This window comes from Myodes glareolus, chromosome 6 (assembly GCF_982192425.1).
Source record: "Myodes glareolus chromosome 6, mMyoGla1.1, whole genome shotgun sequence".
Classification (NCBI taxonomy): domain Eukaryota; kingdom Metazoa; phylum Chordata; class Mammalia; order Rodentia; family Cricetidae; genus Myodes; species Myodes glareolus.
This window is the reverse complement of record NC_142031.1, coordinates 98,705,197-98,725,244: the sequence shown is the minus strand read 5'-3', so window position 1 is coordinate 98,725,244 and position 20,048 is coordinate 98,705,197. Positions and strand designations below refer to the sequence as shown.

Genomic DNA, 20,048 nt, shown 5'->3' with positions numbered 1-20,048 from the left:
ATTGCATTGCATTGTTTAATGGAAAAGCCTTTGGAGAGCTGCTTGCTTTCTCTAGTAGGTAGCACAAGAACTAATTCACCCCTTTCCTACATGTTGAATCTGTATGACAGGTGAGAACACCAGTGGTGAATTCTGAAGCAAAAGTTTTGGTGCCTGGGATTCCTGGACATCACGCACCAATCAAGCCTCCACTCTCACAGCCTAAGGAGTTGGAGAACAAGAGGAAATTAGGCAGTAATGAGGTAATGACTACTTACTTGGGTCTGAAGTTTGAGAAATTAATTGTAGGGAGTACATTGAGTAGAGCTAGAGCAGTTTTTAAGACTCTTGCAGCAGTTATTGATTGCTGCTTTCCAGTCTTTTAACTAAAATCAGATTTTCGTCATTTCTTAGTAGCTGGATAGAAAAAGTTGAGAAGGTTATGTCAGGATTTGCTGTGATGACTTTCATTGGGTTTCGCATACTGCTGAGTTCCCATGATGCCTCCTTTCTCTTGGCTGTCTGAGCAGTCCTGGCTGGTTATGTGTCTTAAAAATGATGGTCCTAGTCACTTACAGAAGTTAAAACTTTGATATTTTAAAGTTTATTACATTTATTTATTTGTTTATTAGTTTATATGTGTGTGCATGAGTGCATCTGTGTGGGAGGATTGGGCATGAAGATCACATTTGTGCCCTTCTTGTCACTTGTGTGGAGGTTGAGGACAACTTGGCATAATTGGTTCTCTTCTTTCATCTTTTGGGTTCCAGGGATTAAAGTCAGGCTGGTGGCTTGACGGCAGGTTCCTTTACCTGCTTGAGCCATCTTGCCACCCCAGCTTTGTATTCTTGACAAGTTGATGGCAAGGGATGGTTGTATTAGGGAAACATATGGTGATAGCTGCTTTCTTGGTGCATTAATGGTGAGATGCCAGGTCTTTTCATTTTCTAATCTATCCAAAGAGGGATTGTGCCTCTTTTTTTAAAAAAAAAAAAAAAAGAAAAATTGGGTTTATGGCTGTTTTGCTTACATGTATGTCTCTATTGTGTGTATGCAATGCCCGTAGAGGCCGGAGGAGGACATTGAATCTCTTGGAACTGGTGTTCCAGTGATACTTGTGGGCACCCATGTAGGTGCAGGGAGCCAAACTGGGTCCTCTGAGAGAGCAGCCCGCGTTCTTAACTTCCGAGCCATTTCTTCAAGTCCCCAATGTGCCTCCTTAGGCTTTTGTTTTTGCTATATTGGGGGAACTTGGATTGCAGCTCTTTTCATGTTTCTTCCACAGTACTACTGTGGTGGTGAGATTCTCTGAGAATGTGTTTCTGTGACCAAGGTGTGACTCCGAGTTGTTTGCAGCCTCTAAAATCCCTGTTTGGTTAACTTAAGATGTTTCCTTTCTGTAGGCTAGCATCGAGGAGCGCCTTGGAGCCATGGACCTAGATAGAAAAGGAAGGAAGGATGACCTTCTGCAGACAACCAGCTTTCCAGTCCTTCTCACCCAGGGCTTGGAAAGCAATGATTTAGAGATGCTAAACGTAAGTACTGCAGCAGATTTCAGTGGGCTGAGAAAGTGGGGATTGTGGACTCAGCTCACAGAACGAGTAGTCACAGCATATGGAAACATGCAACTTATTTTGTGTGTTTGTGAATTTAGTCAAATGTTATGCTTGGTAGCAATATACAGACATTCACCAACCTACCATGGAAGTGTGTTATTCTCTTGAACCTGGAATGCATTTTCTCATAGAAATGATATTTTGAATTGTTGGATTCCATAGGCTTTAGTTTACAAAAGCCCATATAAAGTGCAGCTGAACTCTTAACACTTAGCAGCATTCTAGATCACAATTTATATCTTTTTCTGTAGGAAAATGCGTTCCTGAGTTTTTACTCTGGATTCCAGAAACTTATTTCCCCTGGCCGTGAGAGGGGGCAATGAGGTGGAACCTTGGCAATGGGTAGGAGTTCGGGGGAAGATTCAAGAGGGTTGGGGGCTATATTATTATGTAGTCCTAGAAATTTAAGGAAACATTAGAAATGTCTGTAAGTTGGTCACTGGTTGCAGGAAGCTACTCAGTTTGACAGTACTTACACCCACAGTTTGACAGTGTCTACACAGAAAAGTTGACGAACAGTAGGACTTGGTACTGCCTGATCTATTAGTGCAGTTTTCATTTGTTAAGTGCTTTCTTTATACCTTAGCAGTATTAGTTCAATCAGTATAGACGACCTTGAACTTATGATTTTTCACTTGATTTCAATGTGATTATTTAATATTTCTGTCTAAAGTATTCTTGTATAATGAGAGGAGGCAAATAGGTATAAAAATCTAAATCTACTTTCCAAGTAGTTTGACGTAATTTGTTTTAGGTGACTTGGAAACCTAGAAGAATTTGATGAAAAATAGTTTGTACAAAATATTTACTTGACAATATTTTTGAAACATTGATACTTATGTGAATATGGTTCTAGAGCTGTACTGTAGATCATCAGGAGCCTCCCCATGTTCATAAGCTCCCCACAAATGCCTGCCAGGCCATCCTCTGTTCATTTGTATGTTTACATGCTAACATAGGTGGAGTAAGTTTAGAAATGATGGGATATTGTTTCATCTGTAGACAAACCTACTTAACTTAAAAATGCCTTTAAGAAAATGGACCACCATCTATTACCATTCCTAACAAAAGATAATAATACTTTTAAAAATTTTTTATTATTATGTGTGAGTACAGATACATGTATAGAAATTCCGAAGGTAAAGGTCATTTGGTGGATACCTTTAAAACCAGAAACTCCTCCACTTGAGAAGACATGCTGGATGCCAGGGTTGTTGGGCACTCTGTTAATCTCAGCAGTTCAGGTACAGAGGCATACATAGGTCAAGGTCAGCCTGGTCTGCACAACCCAGGATAGCCAGTACTACCTAGAGAGACTCTCAAAAAAGAACAGTGGTAGTCAGGTGTAGTAGTGCACACAGGAGGATGAGGCAGGGAGATTGTATGCTTCATTCAAGCTATCCTGTTTGTGACATAGCAAGAGCCTCTCTCAACAAGAAACAAAACAGCATGATGAAACACCATGCTGCAGGCTGGAAAATGTCCACTTTTATATCACAGTTTTTACTTAGTATATATAAAGAGCTCTTAACAAGATGTTATTCAAAAATCCAGTAGAGAATTGAACAGACAGCACAAAGAATTCAGAGGGACAATAAGAATGTATAGAAAATGTTTATTGTTGTTTTTTACATTTGTTTGTTTGTTTATCTTATATGCCAGGGTGTGCCACAGGGGACATGTGGAGGTTGAGGACAAGTTTTGGGAGTTGGTTCTCTCCACCATGTGAACCCTAGGAATTGAACTTAGGCTGTCAGACCTGGCAGGAAGCTCCTTTGCCCTCTGAACCACCTCACCAGCTCACATGCTAAAAAATTTTTTTTTTTTCAGTATGGCATTCATCACAGAAAGGCAGAGTAAAAATCTCATTGAGATGACACTGCATGTCTGTTTTAGGTTGTTTAAAATGAAAACGCTGACGTTGTGCCTTGCTGCTGGCAGTGTGTAATGAAACACCTACTTTGTAGAAACAGTTTGAGTTTGTTACAAATGAAGAACACACCTACTATGCAATCCCACTGCTCCCTCCTATTTATCAAGATACTACAAGTCACACCTGGGCAGTGGTGGCACATGCTTTTAATCCAGCAGTCAGGAGGCAGAGGCAGGCCGGTCTCTGTGAGTTCGAGGCCAGCCTGATCTACAAGAGCTAGTTGCAGGACAGGCTCCAAAGCTACAGAGAAACCCTGTCTCGAAAAAACAAAACAAAACAAACAAACAATGAATGAATCTTAACTGTATGCTCTGAGGGGGAAATCTGACAAAAGGGAAACTGTTGTGTAATGGATTCTGGAAGACGCGTGCCAGCATACGCTACAGTGGCTCAAGGAAACTTGAGGATAATTGAACTTAACTGTTTCCCGGGAAAGTGTGCTTGTCACATTGGTGAAATATACCTTTATATGTGTTTTATTTACGCTTAATTGTATTTAAAGGAAATGTAAGAAAATCTAATGGTAAAAATGCTAATGTCATCGTCTTGGTAGTTGAAGCTAGTTTATAGGGCTGTTTCTTTAAATATTTTCTGTATTTCTACAGAAATCAACTACAGTAGTTAACTGTATTAACTACTTTCTGTAGCTTCTTGTTTTGTGTGTGGTGTCTATGTTTACCCCCCTCCAACAAAACAAAAACAAAACAAAGCCAAAAAAAGGAAAAAGACAGGGTTTCTCTGTAGAAATTCAGAGATATCTGAAATTCAGAGATATCTACCGGTCTCTCTGCCTCCTGAGTGCTGGAATTAAAGGCGTTTGCCACCGCTGATTACTTTTCATACAGCTTAGTTTGGGACAATTTATTTGTATTTTTAAATTTAATTTGTTAGTATTATTGCCTGTCTTTAGTCAGTATAAGAAACATTGGGCGGCTTATTCTCCTGTCTTGAAGTTTCAGATTACTTGTAAATAGCTAGGCCTCACTCTATTGGCATCTTATAGTTCTGGTGGCTCATCATCTGATACATGCATCTAAGTCTATTATGAATAGCAGCTTCTGTTTCCCCACGCTTTCCAGATTGAACAAATGCACTATCATTCTCCTTAGATCATGATGGGATTCTTTTTGTTTCTCCACTGTTTCCTATCCCCCCTCCCCCCCTTTTTTTTAAATATCAGACTGGCCCCTTGTAGTAGGCAATGACCCGGTTTTGGGATTACAGGCCTGGGCTGGGCCACTACTTGTTTTTATGTGATTCTGGGGGCTAAACCTGTGACCTACTTCATGCTAGGCAAGCCATCAACCACTGAACCACATTCCCAGCCTTCTTTTCTTTTTTGTTTTCATTTAGACAGGTCTCATTTTATAGACTGGGTTGGCCTTTAACCTCAGATGGCCTCTGCCTTTCTTTTTTAAGCGTTTCCCCCTTTCCCTTTCTTTCCTCTTACTCGCCTTTTTCATGCTTTATCTTCCCCACCCTATCTGTCTCAGATCTGAGACCTCAGTTTCTTTGAGATCTCCCTCCCTCCCTCCCTCCCTCCCTCCCTCCCTCCCTCCCTCCCTCCCTCTCTCTCTCTCTCTCTCTCTCTCTCTCTGTGTGTGTGTGTGTGTGTGTGTGTGTGTGTGTGTATCCTAAATATATAATATGGTTCTGTCTCTTGGGTGTTGGAATTTTAGGCAAGTGTCGCCATGTCTGGCTCGTGTGTCTGTTTGTCTGTCTGGCTCGCGTTTCCTGCCCCTTCCCATATCCCCAGTAGAAAAATAGGTTTGTTTTGCTAACCTCAAAGAAAATAGCAGATATGACAGTGGCAGAATGTGATTAGACTTGGTGTAAATCATGGTGTGACAGGCCAGATTATTATTATTTTTGGGTTTTCAAGATAGGGTTTCTCTATGTCCTGACTGTCCTGGAACTAGCTCTTGTAGACCAGGCTGGCCTCAAACTCAGAGATCCGCCTGCCTCTCTGTCTCCCGAGTGCACCATCCCCACCCAAGTAGGCCAGATTATTTTATATTTCCTGAAGCTCCACAATGCTCCTTGCATGGTAAGACGGTGTTGGTGTGAGTGGACATTTGAAGCAGTTAAGAAAAATGTGACAATATTCCCAAATACAGATGTTTCTGGTGCCTTCTAGATGATTAGAACTTTATGAACACAGATTTATAATAAGGCGGTTATTTTAGAAATACTTAAATTCAGCTAGTACCTCCAGTATTATAATCAGCACATTATACTTTTAATAGAATAGATTTTTCTTGTTTGGTTTTGTACTGATAGGGATCAGACTCAGGGCTTGTGTGTGCTAGGCAAGTACCCTCACTGAGTTAGATTTTTGGTTGTTTTTGTTGTTGTTTCCTTGAGCCAAGATATAATGGTGCAGTCCAGGCTGGACCTAAAATCATGATATTCCTACCACCTCATCCTCTTGAGGGCAAAATAACTGCTTTATATGTGCTAGGCAAGTGGTCTACCTACTCCCCTAGAACTTCAAAAATTCTGAGACAGAATTTTGTTGGTCAGGCTGGCCTGGAATTTGATCTTCCTACCCCAGTCCCCAGGAGCTAGGATTGCATGTGCATTCCACTGTGCTTAACTTCATAGTTTGCTTTGAATCTTACATATTGTTTATTTGATTACAGATTAATCAAGAACTATATTAGCTCAGGGCATTCTGTGTCTTAATTTCCCAGTGATTGTGTATAAAATAAGAATATTATATATATTCTAGCCTGTGAATCTTGTAATTCTATGATAGTTTAAAATTGTTTGTAATCAGGTTGGTGTAAAGGTCATTTTTTTTTTTTAACAAGAAAAGTAAAATCTGATGAGAATTCTGAAAGGATTCTAAATAAAAAAAGAACTGGAGAAAATTGGCTGGCAACTATGTTCCTGTGTTTCTTTCTGCTGCTTAAATTTAAAGTATTTAAGAGAAAGGATGTATCAGAGACCTGAATGGACTCTTCTCCCATCCCCTTCTTTCCTGCTACTTTGAAAAATGCCGGACTCTGGCATGGAAGCTGCCCAGAGGATGTAGGCTCAGTACTGATCTGCTCAGTTGCTTTTTCTACAATCCAGGGTGGAATCTGACTTTTTCCCAGAGATCAAGCTTTAAAGTGTTTGGGTTGAAGCATCTATTATGTGATCATTTGATTGGTTTAAATTTTTATCAATTGGTGACAATTTAAAAGAGTCTTTTCACTATGTATGGAGCTCTATTTTAAGATGGAAGTTGGAGAACATCCCTAAAATTACAAATACTTGTATTTAGATGTCTAGAGATGTTCTTTGGATTGCTATCTGAAGGCAGCTTACCTTGATTTCCAACCTGATTTTCCAAGTTCAATCAGTACTTTATTGCTTTGGGCTATTTTCAGTTAGAAAAGATTTTTTTCAGTAGTATTCTTATTGGAAATATGCTTGTCCTAATTGTCATTTTATTTTCTCACAGAAAGTGCTTCAGACTAGGAATATAAACCTTATAAAGAAGACTGTGCTAAGGATGCCCTTGCATGCTGTTATCCCATTGTTACAAGAGGTAACTGCTGCGGTTTAATGTGACCCACAGAATACTGGGTATATTTGTTGTTTGGGGTGGTAGTGGAATACCTCAACAGAGAACCCTGAGACTTTTTGTTGTTGTTGTTTTCTACCTTTATTTCTTGTAAGGTACTCTTAACATAACATTGAAAGTATTGCATGTTTTGTTTTCTCTTGATTGGAATATGGCATTGGAGGGAAAATTAAGATCACCTAGTGGTCTAGCCTCCGACCCCAGAACTTGCATAGTTCCTGCAAGAGCTCGTCTTGCCTTTGCTTGCATAACTGATTAGGTTTATTCCGAAAGGGCAAGCAGCAAGGCTATATAAGCAAGGGTTGTGGAATGGTGGGACCCAAACATTAAGTGGTACCAGATGTTGAAATAAATACAACTCAGGTGAGACTCGGTTCTACATTCATTCTATGTGTCAGGGAAAGTAGATTCCTGAGACTGTACATATGCTGAATTCAGTTAAGTTTTTTTGAAGTCAGTAGTTACAATAGGAAAAAATCTTTTTCCTTCAAAAGTACAATTTGCCGTGTACTTTTACTATACAAAAGTATAATTGCACTGAAACATTAAAAGAGTAGGTACCAGTTAATCAAATATTACTCCTAAAGACAGAATGAATATTTGGTATGTAGAAGTTGTACTTGAGTTTTATTTGTTTAACATGTAGTGTTTTATGAGAGTGGTTTTGGTAGCAATGTATGCTGTTTTTATATCATTGGTAGGAAGATTTTAGAAAATAGTAGAAAATTCATTAGGTTATTGTCTACACATAATTGAAAGCTTCCTTCCCTGCATTTTCTCCGTACATTTTATGTGTTTTTTAAGTGGAAATACTATTTACACATTATGAAGTTAACTCTTTTCTAGTGTACAGTGCAGTTGTTTCTCATACAATCATAGATTGTCCAGTTGTCATTCCTAAGATAGTCTTGTCCTCATTAGCAGTGATTCTGTGTGCCTCTTCCTATACCTTCCCATTTATAGGAAATCACCAGTCTAGTCTATATTTGGTTTCCATGTACTCGCTTAAAGGGTCCTATATTTATTTCTGTCTTATAATTGCTTTTATGAGAATGAATTCAAACATGTTGTGTTGAGTAAAACTAGATTGCTAGGTGGAATAGTTTGTACAACCATTATTGCATCTGGGGAACTGATGGAGAAAGGTCGCCTTGGCTGATGTTAACAGTGTTTTCTTTCCCTTAGCTCACGAAGAGATTGCAAGGACACCCCAATAGGTAAGCTGTTTCTGTGACTTAAGTTTCTTCTTGTTTGAGACAGCCTTACTATGTAACTTTAGATGGCCTAGAACTCAGCATTTTCCTGCCTCAATATAGATCTGATCACTGTGAACTGAATTGCTGTTTTATAGATAAATTAAAAATAGCAGTGTCCAGAATGGAGATGTTGCTTAGTGGTTGAGTACTTGTCTGACGGTGTCAAAGCCTTGGGTTCTATCCTTAGCCTCAAATTCCAGAAGAATTTACCTCCCTCCAATGTTTAATTTGAATAATTTTTATTCCTAAGTGATTTTATTGTTGAAGAAATGCTTTTCCAAGGTCCTGAGTTCAATTCCCAGCCACATGGTGGCTGACAACCATCTGTAATGAGATCTGGTGCCCTCCTGACCTGGTCAACTTAGACCAGGAAACCCAATATGGACAGGTCCAACAGAACTATCATATGGATCGCCTATGCATGCTTCAGCATTGCCAGGGCATAAATTTCACTCATTTCTTTAAAAACAAACAAAAAGTTTGACTATCTGTTCCAGCTTTTAACAGCTCATTGCCTTTGGGTAGTTTTCTGCTTCCTTTTTGTAGCCTATAGTTTTCATATCTATAGCTATATATCTCTCTCTATGTATGTGTGTGTATATATATATATATATGTGTGTATATACACACGTACATACACACACATACACACACACACACACACACACACATATATATATATATATACATATAGATTGGAATTCTCTGTTTAACAGCTCTGGCTGTCCTGGAACTCGCTTTGTAAAGCAGGCTGGCCTCAAAGTCACACAACTCTGCCTCCCAAGTGCTGGGATTAAAGGCGGGTGCCTGAGAGAGTCTTTTTTTTTTTTTTTCTTCTTTATAAAAATCTGTGTTCCACCTTTCTTCAAACAGGTATTTGAGGGAACTGAAAACAAGCATAAAACAGGGTGGTGGAGCTGGCGCGATGGCTCGGCTGTTAAGAGCACTTACTGCTCTTGCAGAGGACCTGGGATGGGTTCCTAGCATAAATGTGGTTGCTTACAACCATCTGTATCTCTGGTTACAGAGGATCCAATGCCTTCTTCTGTTCTTCTGACAGTGCATAGCTGGCATACATGTGGTGCACATAGATACATGCATGCAGACAAACCCAAATGAGTCTAAAATATAAAAATAAAAAAAGAAAAAGGAATTAAATAAAACGAACCCAAAGGAAAAACTGAGCTAAAGTGTAAAAAGCAGACACAGTAATAAAATGCAATGCAGTTTATATGGTTATAAATAATAACTTTGCAAATGTCATTTTTAGAGAGAATAGAGAAATAGATTTGTTTTTTAATAAATAAAACTTGTCTGAGTATCAGAAAATTAAAACAGTCACACTGGCCAGCCTTACAGACCAGGCAGCGATAACACACTTTTGATCCCAGTAGCCATACTAGTTTGCCATGGAAACCAGGTGGTAGTGGTGCATGCCCTTAATCCCAGAACTAGAGAGGATTATAAAAATAGAAGGAGACAGCTTTCAGACACAGTCTCATTTTGGGATTCCTAGAGGCAGGGTCGCCATTTTTGGACTGGTGTAGAGCCAGTGACTGGCTGTTTTGCTTTTCTGACCTTCAGGTGTTTCATCAGGCTGAACCCCAGTATCTGTCTCTGGGATTTTATTAATTTGCAACAAGACAAATGACGTAACTCTGTATTACCTAAAAGGGGAGCACATGTTTTTAAAAGAAGTAACAGTAAGACAGGTCATAATTTAACCACACTTTTTAATCTGAGAAATGGAAAGAATAGTTGTACTTCTTAGTTCCCAAGATAATAAGTTACAGATGAATCTTCTATATTACCATTGTGTTTATATGGTTTATATGGCCGCTAGATGCCATAGAGAAAACAGAAGAGTGGGAAGTCGTTACACATGCTGGGAATCAAGTTGTGGGTCAGCTACCTAGTGTATGTGCTTGAGTAAATCCCAACATCCCTGGGTCCTCCTTTTCACCAGCCATAAAGGATAAATACCTTCATCCTCAGAGGTGTATTTGTGAGGATAAAACGATGCATATTGAGTTAGAATACTTCTGAGTTCCTTTTCTATCTTTTTTTTTTAATGTATACAATATTCTGTCTGCGTATATGTCTGCAGGCCAGAAGAGGGCACCAGACCTCATTACAGGTGGTTGTGAGCCACTATGTGGTTGCTGGGAATTGAACTCAGGACCTTTGGAAGAGCAGGCAATGCTCTTAACCACTGAGCCATCTCATCTCCCCTTTCTATCATTTTGTTAAAACACCATGACCAAGACAACTTAGAAGTTGTTCGTTTTGGGGCTCGCAGTGCCAGAGGGACAGAGTTGGTACATCATGGCAACAAACAGGAAATGTTCAGGAGCCCAGAGCCCACACCTTAGTCCAGTAGTATGAGGCAGAGAGCACTAACTGGGAATGGCATTGGGTTTTGAAACCTGAAAGCCCACCCCAGGAACACACCTCCTCCAACAAGGCCACACCTTCTGATCCTTCCCAAACCATTCTGCCAACTGGGGACCAAATATTCAAACCTGTGAGTGAGCCTCTGGTCTCATTCAAATCACCACAAATATTATGCAAATATGTATTTCTGTTATAAGCACATTGGTAGCTACTATTCCAGTATGAGTTCATTTTAGAATATAGGACTAAAGAATTGTTTTGATTAACAGTATGCTAGTACCAGGATTCCAGTAACAGATGTAGAGATTGCCTAAATTCTAACAAATTCTTCTATTCAACCTCCAAGTATTCAAACCTGCATGGGTTCAAGCCAGACATAATTCGAGCACTCAGAGGTGAAGATGGACACAGGGTCCTACCCCAGCCAAGTGTGCCATTACCTCTAGAAGAGCAAGCAGTCAGTGCTCTTAACCACTGAGCTGTCTCTCCAGTCCTCATTTCTAATTTCTAAAATTAGGTATATGTGCACATGTATGTATTGGTGCACCACTACATGTTTGTAGAAGCCAAAACCTGGCACAGGGTGTTTTTATTTTTTTTGTGATGTAGTACTCACAGATCTGGCTAGCCTGGCTTGCTAGCAAGCCCCAGGGATACTCCTGCCCCCACCCCGCTGTGCTGAGGTTATAAGTATAAGGTACTGTTGTGCTTTACTCTAGGCAGTCCAGGTTTTTTCTTGCTTGTTTTTTATATAGACTCCCTTAGCCTTATGAGCTCACAAATGAAGAAATCTAAAGAGGTCGTTAGGGTCACATTACAGGGTTTGTTCCTATTTGCCTGTTAATGTTAGTGTGGAAGGCTTCCCAGTAGTGAACAAGATGATTGGGCTCAAATGTGATTATAACGTGGAAAATTATCCTGTTTGGATCATTGTTACTGTCCTTGTATACATTAATTATACAAAGTAAAACCTGGTCTTTTGTCTTGTTTTGGGGTGTTTGTGTGTGGGGGTGTTGTCCTATTTTCTTGTCCAGCTTGCAAAAGCTGACTATTTCACAGAGATCACTGTAGGCTCTATAGCACAGTGAAAGGCCTGGACAATGTACTTGGTGGTTACCTTCACAGACTCCTGTCTAGCTGTGTGTACTTTTGAGTCAGTGAACTGTTCTTCACGTGGATTTCTCTTCTTTGCTAGTGCTGTGTTAATGGTTCAGTGGCTAAAGTGTGTGCTGACGATTCATGCATCATACCTGTCCACGGTGAGTCTTCAGAGGGTGGATGGTTTGGATGGTAAGGGGTAGAAACTAAAATGACCCTTCACTTCCTTTCGAGAGTTTATCATCATTATTATATATGTTTTGTCTGTTCACACACATATGTAGATGTATGTATATTTACCAGATGCTCATGAAGGTCAGAAGAGGGCATTGTGAGTACTGGAAATCAAACCTGAGTTCTCTAATTGCTAACTCATCTCTGCAGCCCGAATTATGAGGCTTTTTTTGAGGCAGTGCTTTGTAGCTTGGACCAGCCTGGAACCACTTTGTGGCTCAGTCTGCTTTGTACTCCAACCAGTCCTGCCTCAGTTACTAAAGTGCTGCTTTATAAGCACGAACCTTCATGCTGGGCTGTCAGCTGTATTTTAAACTAAAAATTAAATTTTATTTGTTCTATTATTTGACTAGCATTTATGGTATGTTTTCCCAGAAGGTTTTAGCAAATGACTTAAAGAAACACCTACAGTTAAGTTATAGGTCCCCTCCTCTTAGTGGTAAACAAATAGTATGCATTCATGTGTGGAATCACACATGTGTGGGAGAAGCTTTTGGTGTTCCAGTGACAAGTGTGGGTAATATGCCGGATTGATTCAAAGGAAAGTCCTTGCCAAGATTCAGAGGAAATTCCTTAACTCAGAGTTGTGTGATGGAGAATTTTCATTATCTGCCCTGTGTTCTTATCTGCAATCGTTTATCAGTGTGCATGAGTTCTTCCTGCCATTGCCCTAGCTTAGTTGTTCCTTTTTTTTCCTCCCTGAGATGGTTTCTTTGTGTAGCTCCTGCTGTCCTGGAACTTGCTCTGTAGACTGCGCCTTAAAATCATGAAGATCTGCCTGCCTCTGCCTCTCAGGCTGAGATTAATTAAAGGTGTGTGCCACCACTGGCAGCAGTGGTGATTTGTGCTGTTTTGAAGTTATTTTTTCCTGCCAGGATATCAAGGATCTTTTTTGAAAGTTTGTGGTGTTGCTAGGCTGTGCCCTAAAGCTCCACTATCCCTAGAAGTGCTTCTGACAGATGCTTGTTCAGGGCCTAGCTCCTGCAGTGGGCTGAGCGTGACTGTGTGTGGTGATGCTGTGAAGTGGTATCATTTATTTGTCTGCTTTTTCTAGTTGCCTGACCTGGTACACCAGCTGGGGACCCTCTACCAGCTAATGGAAAGCAGAGTCAAATCTTTCCAGAAACTCTCACACCTGCACGGAAAACTCATTCTTCTCATCACACAAGTAAGCAAATCAAATAATTTCCAGCTCAGACTTGGCTGTAATAGAGTCAAGATAGTAATGAGAATTATTTATTTGAGTAGTAACAGGCTCAAGTTGAGTAAGAACCTGACAAATCAGAATGCAGGCTTCAACCTGGAAGGAAGTGTTTCTTGAGTGACAGTGGGAAAATCTTAACTGTGCCCCTCCCATTTGTATTTATTCTCTTCCCCCTCCCCAAGGCTAGCCTAGTACACACCCTGTAGCTAAGGGTGATTTTACTGCTGTCTCTGCCTTCAAGAGTGCTGAAGTTACAGGTCAGCACAAAGCTACACCCCAGCCTCCTCGCCATTGTATTTTACTGCACCCTAGCTCAGCCTGTGACCGTGAGCTACTGGGCGTGTGTAGTTAACATTTTGGTGCAGCAGTGCTCTAATAACCACATGTGGTTTTCTAATCACAGTAATTTTCCCTTTTTTTATTTTTCCTGTGTTTGTTCCAAGTTGTGTTTGGCTGTTCATTCCTTTGGGGGGCGTCTAGCGGGGAGGGTGAACTAGCTGAATGTTGGGGAACTAGGTGTGATGTTGGTTATTCTTGAAGCTAATAATTGCTTTGTAATTCTGCCTTCTAGGTTACAGCATCAGAAAAAATGAAAAAGATGCCTTCCCCTCAACAGAAGGCAAAATTGGTATATGAAGAAGGTAAAAGTTGGGATAGAGACTGCATATAGATAGTCTGTTTTTTTTTTCTTTTCCCCACGGTAATTTGGTTCTGTTACCTCTGTGAAAATGCCCACATAAGCTTTTAAATTAATATTTGAGGTTAGCATACAGAGTGGTGCGTTTGTCATGGAATCTGCAGATATATGTGTCTTCATAGTTTTCTCTTGTTTGCACCCCTTCTGCCTTACCATGCCCCCTCCCTCACGCTGGGTGGTCCTCTCTTCTGCTTTGTCACCGCCGTTCCCTCGTTTCTAGTTCTGGCCTCTGTTCTGCGTGACTTACACAGTGCACATAAGTTCGCATATGTACACATGCTTTTAAACCTAGTTTCTGCATATAAATGGAAGTCTTGTTCCTTCACTCTCCTCTATTGAAACAGTCAAGGCCCTTATCAACCTGAGGGAAGTGAACCTGTGATCTGTTGACAAGTGCTGTAGTCTCGGAAGAACCTGAAAGTGGGAGACCATGACATTGTTAGTGAATAGGAATGTCAGTGACCAAAACTGACCTCAAAGCCATTTTGCTCTAAAATGTACTTATTAGAGACCAGAGAGATGGCTCAGCAGACGATGGTGCTTGCCACTAAACCTGAGGGAGGACTTGAGTTCAATCCTTAGGATCCAAATGGTGATAGGAGAGAATTGACTCCCAAAAGATGTATCCTGACTCGCACTTATGTTTTGTGGCATGCACACAGACACAAGATAAATGTAATAAAATAGGCTTAGTCAGCCCCCTGACAGATGCCAAGTCGAAGTTTGGTAGCTGGTTTTTTTAGTAGATGTTCCCTTCCCCATATACAGTTTAGGTTATTATGAATCTGGTAAAGCCTTGTTAGTGTTTCAGCCAGAGTCCAGAATATTTTAGGTAAATTTGTATAGTTAATATGTGTTAGTAATTATAATTAAAATAAGCCTGAGACTTAATGTTTAGACATCCCAAGTAGTTTATCGATTATAGAACTTTTTGCTAAGTATTTTATTTAAATATTGCAAGGTGAATTGAAGACATGGCTTCTCTTCCAAAGGGCCCTGAGCTCAATTCTCAGCAACCATATGGTGACTCACAACCAGCTGTAGCGAGATCTGGTGCCCTCTTCTGGCCTGCAGGCACATATGCAGACAGAACACTGTATACATAATAAATAAATTAATCTTTTAAAAAACATATTACAAGGTAACATAGCATCAGAAAATCTTCTAATGTAGTGATTGGTATAACAGATGTCGCTGGAGACCACTGGCATAGAAATGAATTCGGAAGTTCTACCATCTACACATCTCTAACGATTGGAGCAACCAAGGAATTAAAGGGAATTTCCTTGTTGTGAACCCATATCAAACAATAGATATACACTAGTGAAGCTAAGAACGAGATAGTAATATACTTCTTATTACTTCCAGATGTTCTTAAAAGAAGCCTAAGACTTCACACATAGTACCCTTTGGCATACAGTAAATGCAATAGAATCTGCAGTCAGCTGTTACTAATAGGTGGTGTGCAGACCAGCCAGTCCTGGACACCAAAAGCAGCAGAAAGGAGCAGCGGCATTTCACCTCAGCAGTAACTAATGAAGTAATCTTTAAAGAGAAAATCCTATATTTTAAAGTTGCTAGTAACGTCCAAATTATTTAATATTTTGCTTATTTAAATTAGTTAAATTGTAAAATATTTTTATTATAAAATATTTTTTTAAAATATTACAATTATTTAATATTTTGCTTATTTAAGTGAATCAAGAAAATCCGAGTAACTGATTTAGATGAACAAGGTCCGAAGACTTACCTTGTATGCCAGGACAGCCCTGAAATATCTGCAGAACTCTGTTGAGTTGTGTCAGCACTATCCATGACAGGCTTAGAGTCTAGTGTCTAGGGCTGACTGCCTCTTCCTGAAATGCCGCGAAGACTGTGCCCAGAGTGAACACTGCCACTTTGCTCTTTGAAATGCACAAAGCATGTGTGGGCTACTTTCCTGGAGGAAAATAATTGTGAAGTGTGGTGACTTTAAAGAAGTGCAAAGTGAAACACAGCAAGGTGACACCATGCAGTGATGCTTTTCTTTTTCTCTTTTCCCTGAGACAGTGTTTATCTGTGTAGTCCAGGCTGCCCTCACAGAGATCCACCTGCCTCTGCCTTCCTGTGTGCTGGGATTAAAGGTGTATACCACCATGCGTGGCTAATGCCTTATTGTTTTTTAGTTTATTTTACATGTGTGAGTATTTGGCCTGTGTGTATGTATGTGTAAACTGCCATATAGTTACTGGGAATGGAACCTGGGTCCTGTGCAAGAACAGCCAGTGTTCTTAATCACTGAACCTGCTGTCCAACCCAATTCTTTAGTCTTATCCTGTGTCATCTTACTTTTTCTTTTAAAAAGCCAACTCTGTGTAAAATGCCTCTGCTTACTCAGACTAGTCTCCAGATTCACCCCAACAACAAATCTGGTTCGTGAAAGTCTTTGAGAGCTCCTGATGGTGGAGACTTGCTGAAGTCAGGCCATTTGACACTGTAGAATGCGCCTGTGTGTGATTGTGGATGCGCTTCTCTTGGGGCACTTAGTGTATCCTGTAAAAGCTGATACTTTTTAATTGGATATGACATGTGAGGCTGAGTTAGGTTTCAGATCACATTTTTGTGGGGTCCATTAGTGCAGGTCGTTTTTTGTACTGCCCAGTGTGAGAGCCCCATTCTGGTGTTTTTCCATTTATCTTCCCTGGTACTTAGATAATAATCTAGCTCTGTTCTGCACATTTGTGTGTTTCATTCTCAAAACTACATTTACTGTAGCAGTTTTTTTTTTTCTCTGAAACTAGTGCTTTTGTTATGGGTCACAATGCAAATTCATTTTTTTCAGGTAGATACATGAACCATGATTTCCTGTGTAGGATTTTTACACACTCACTGTGTCTGTTTGGTGGTCCCGAAATGTCTGGATATCTATAGTAGTTTGATGCTTACCTTGAAATAATAAGCATAATACTTTTATTGTATGAATATAAGTGTTAAATTTAGGGCTAGAGATGGCTCGGGTTAAAATGTCTTGCTCTTGGAGATGCCATGTTTGGTTCTCAGTATCTACACTAGGTTGCTTACAACTGTGTATAGCTTTAGCTTCCTGATACCTTTGTGTTGTTTCTGCTGACAAGAACACTTATGGTTGTACACATACATACATACATGCACACAATTTAAAATAAATGTTATGAAATGAAATAGTAAACCAGAAGAAGCTCGATTTAGAAGGTATATGCCTTCACCTGTAATCTCAGTACTTGGTGACTGACTGGGTTAGGGAAACGGCAGGTTCTAGGCCTGCCTGAGACACACAAAACCCCAACTCAAACCATGCAAGCCACAAAGGAAAATATTAATTGACTTTGGGTGGTTGGTGGCTTAGTCACAGGTGCTAGCTATACTGTGTTTCAGCACTGTACCCTCTGCTCTCTTACAGAGTCTTCAGAAGAGGAGTCCGATGATGAAATTGCAGAAAAGGATTCTGATGTGAGTGGTGCTTTCTGATCAGCTGCTTTTCTCCTCCCTGGAAGGAAGCTCTTCACCAGTGCTTTCCTCTGCTCTTTCCACCAGGATGATTGGGATGAGGACGAAGAGAAAGACAGTGAAAAAGATGAAGGTGTTGACGAAGACCATGGAGAGGAAGATGAGGACGCCGAAGATGTAGAAGAGAATGGTGAGGACAGGGATGTGTCAAGTGATAAAGAATTAAATGGAGATTCTGATCTAGATCCTGAAAATGAAAGTGAAGAAGAGTGAAGACAGCAGCCGTTCACACTGTGAACCCTGGCTCATCTTGCCCAACGCTACCGCATCCTCCCAGGGAGGCTTGCCCCGTGCCGGGAGACAAGAGGCCGCCATATGCTTCCAAGTCCACAGAGGCCACACCATCTTCCTGTCCTGAGTGCCCCAGACTTTAACTGTGTAAATAAGAGTGTTTCATTCAAATGTTAATAAACTTTACACAGTAAATAGACACACTTTCTGCCATGTACTGACATGAGTGTCCAATATATGGTATATTTTTATAATCTAATACTCTAGTATGATTGGTTCTATCATAAACTGACTTAGGTGAAGACAGACATGCCATAGGGGTCAGGAACTGGACGCTGTGAAGGAGTCGGCTCATCTCAGGTTGGTATCTTCATCCAGTCCAGATGCCAAAGCAGCACTAATGAATTGTTTTTAATCTGGCTTACCTAATTTGATACATTTTCATAAAACATGAAGGAATAACTAAAACTTCAAACGGTTGTGATTTGCAGAAATAGAATCACCGTGTCCCTAGTTTTGTCTACTAACTGGTCATCTGGCTTGGGTCAGATTGGATATTGGGAGTGCTTCCCCAAAATAACACTTATTTTTTAAAGTGTGGTCTGAGATATTTTTTTAAACAAAACAAAATAATGGTAATTAAAGAAGCAAAGATTTAGCCATATTAAGGGTGTTCTTGTCTGCAGACTGTAGAGAACATCTGTGTAAAGATGAGATGTGCTCTAACCTGCGACTTTTTAAAACTTCAGTCACTGCTGCTTTTTGAAGAGGTTTCCATTTTTATTTAAATTACTAATGGGTCAGAGAACAATTGTTTATTTTTTCTCTTTGGTTTTAGATATTAATGATAACCTTGCTGGAGTTTTTTTCCAAAGAAACTATTTTTATAATTCAGTAATTTAACGTTTCTTTCCTTTTCATTACCCGCTCTTGGCAGGGCTAGGGTATCTGTTTATCTTTAAAAATGATAAATCTTATTCAAGATTTTTTTATGTATGTATAAATAAGTATTTTGGTGTGCTATACAGCTTTTTCAAATTACCAGTAATTTGTCTTGTTTTTAAAAGAGTGAGTACTGACTTAGTACTCAGTAGGGGGCAGATGGAGAGCTCACTTCTGCAGAAGGGCTGAGCAGACTCGTTGACTTTCCCACCTGTGAATGTGTAAGATCACTGTTATCTGGGAGGACTCCATCAGAGGCAGAGCAGGCTGCACAGCCGGAGCAGGAAGAGCATCTTGGGCAAGCTGCTGGTGCGATGTACAGTTGTTATTTGTCTATAAATGGAGTTGTTTATGGCAATTTAATACCATTCTCTTTGTAAAGTGAATAAATACTCATCTTTACCCAGCGCGTGTCTCGTGGTGTGTGTAGAGACTATAGCTGGGTATTTGGGCTTATGGTGTGATGGTGACTTCCCTCCTAGCAGTCATAAGTAAATACTCTCAAGGCCTGTTGTATATTCCAGTTTGCAGTAGTAAAAGGAACAGGCGTCATATTTTAAATCTGCCAGTGATGGTTGGTTATTTCTGAGGCCACCTGCAACTGCACATTCCAAAGTTCTAGACATAAACAATAGGTGGTTATGTTTGGTTAGGTATCACAAAACAGCAACAAGGGAAGTTTTTACTGTTCATTAAGACCGTTGTAACTTCTTTTTTCTAGCGATAGAGAATTTCACTGTGGTGTTCTATCAATTGAGACAATGAAATTTAGATGTGTGTTACTTCTTCAGTCTTCCTGCTCTTTTATTGAGGACTTTGAAGCCTGCTACCATTGTCACGTCAATGATCACATGTCCTAGTTGGTTGTCATGTTTACTCTAAATCTCGAGTATTGTCCCTCATCCTGTGTTATTTTAATATTCGGTAAGTTCACTTAAGTTGTGTTGCAGAGTACTGTGAGTTCTGGGTTTGTGTGTTGTCTTAGGTATAGACAACTGTTGAGTATGTGGATTTGGGATTTTTAAATCCTTAATTCAAAAGAGATCTGAGGTTTGGACATTAGATTGACATGTGAAATGAACATAATCTCTGTGAAGGACAGTTCCCAACATGATGGATACATTTACTCGTCCACTATGCTTGGGGTTATTTAGGCACCAGGCAACCACTGCCTGGAGCATCTGTTTGCCATGGTTTGGGTAAATAATTCCTAATGGTTGAAGCCTTAAAGGCCAGGTGATATCTCCCCCAGCCCACCCCTTACCTCTTGTTCTTAGTAATTAGTTGAAGGTTTCTACTATGTTCTCAAGAGGTGCTGTCGACTCTTCCTCTATAGCTTTGTTTCCTGGTTGAAGTGGTAAAAGT

The 20,048-nt window shown here is 40.0% G+C and overlaps 1 protein-coding gene and 1 non-coding gene across 2 annotated transcripts in view; both read left to right on the top strand.

Moving 5' to 3' along the window:
- The window catches only part of Wdr43 (WD repeat domain 43), a 42,660-nt gene extending 23,575 nt beyond the window's left edge, over nt 1-19,085 (top strand). Inside the window, exons 10-18 of the mRNA XM_085691236.2 lie at nt 111-242; nt 1,383-1,514; nt 6,980-7,066; nt 8,288-8,319; nt 11,948-12,011; nt 13,139-13,252; nt 13,860-13,929; nt 17,404-17,453; nt 17,538-19,085. Coding sequence (XP_085547362.2) covers nt 111-242; nt 1,383-1,514; nt 6,980-7,066; nt 8,288-8,319; nt 11,948-12,011; nt 13,139-13,252; nt 13,860-13,929; nt 17,404-17,453; nt 17,538-17,723 — 867 coding nt within the window. The 3' untranslated portion in view covers nt 17,724-19,085. The remainder of the gene's footprint in view (nt 1-110; nt 243-1,382; nt 1,515-6,979; nt 7,067-8,287; nt 8,320-11,947; nt 12,012-13,138; nt 13,253-13,859; nt 13,930-17,403; nt 17,454-17,537) is intronic.
- On the top strand, nt 432-509 carry LOC125398425 (small nucleolar RNA SNORD53/SNORD92). Its single transcript, XR_007231387.1, has one exon. It is a non-coding gene; the product is annotated as a small nucleolar RNA SNORD53/SNORD92 (small nucleolar RNA).
- Nucleotides 19,086-20,048: the final 963 nt, after the last annotated feature.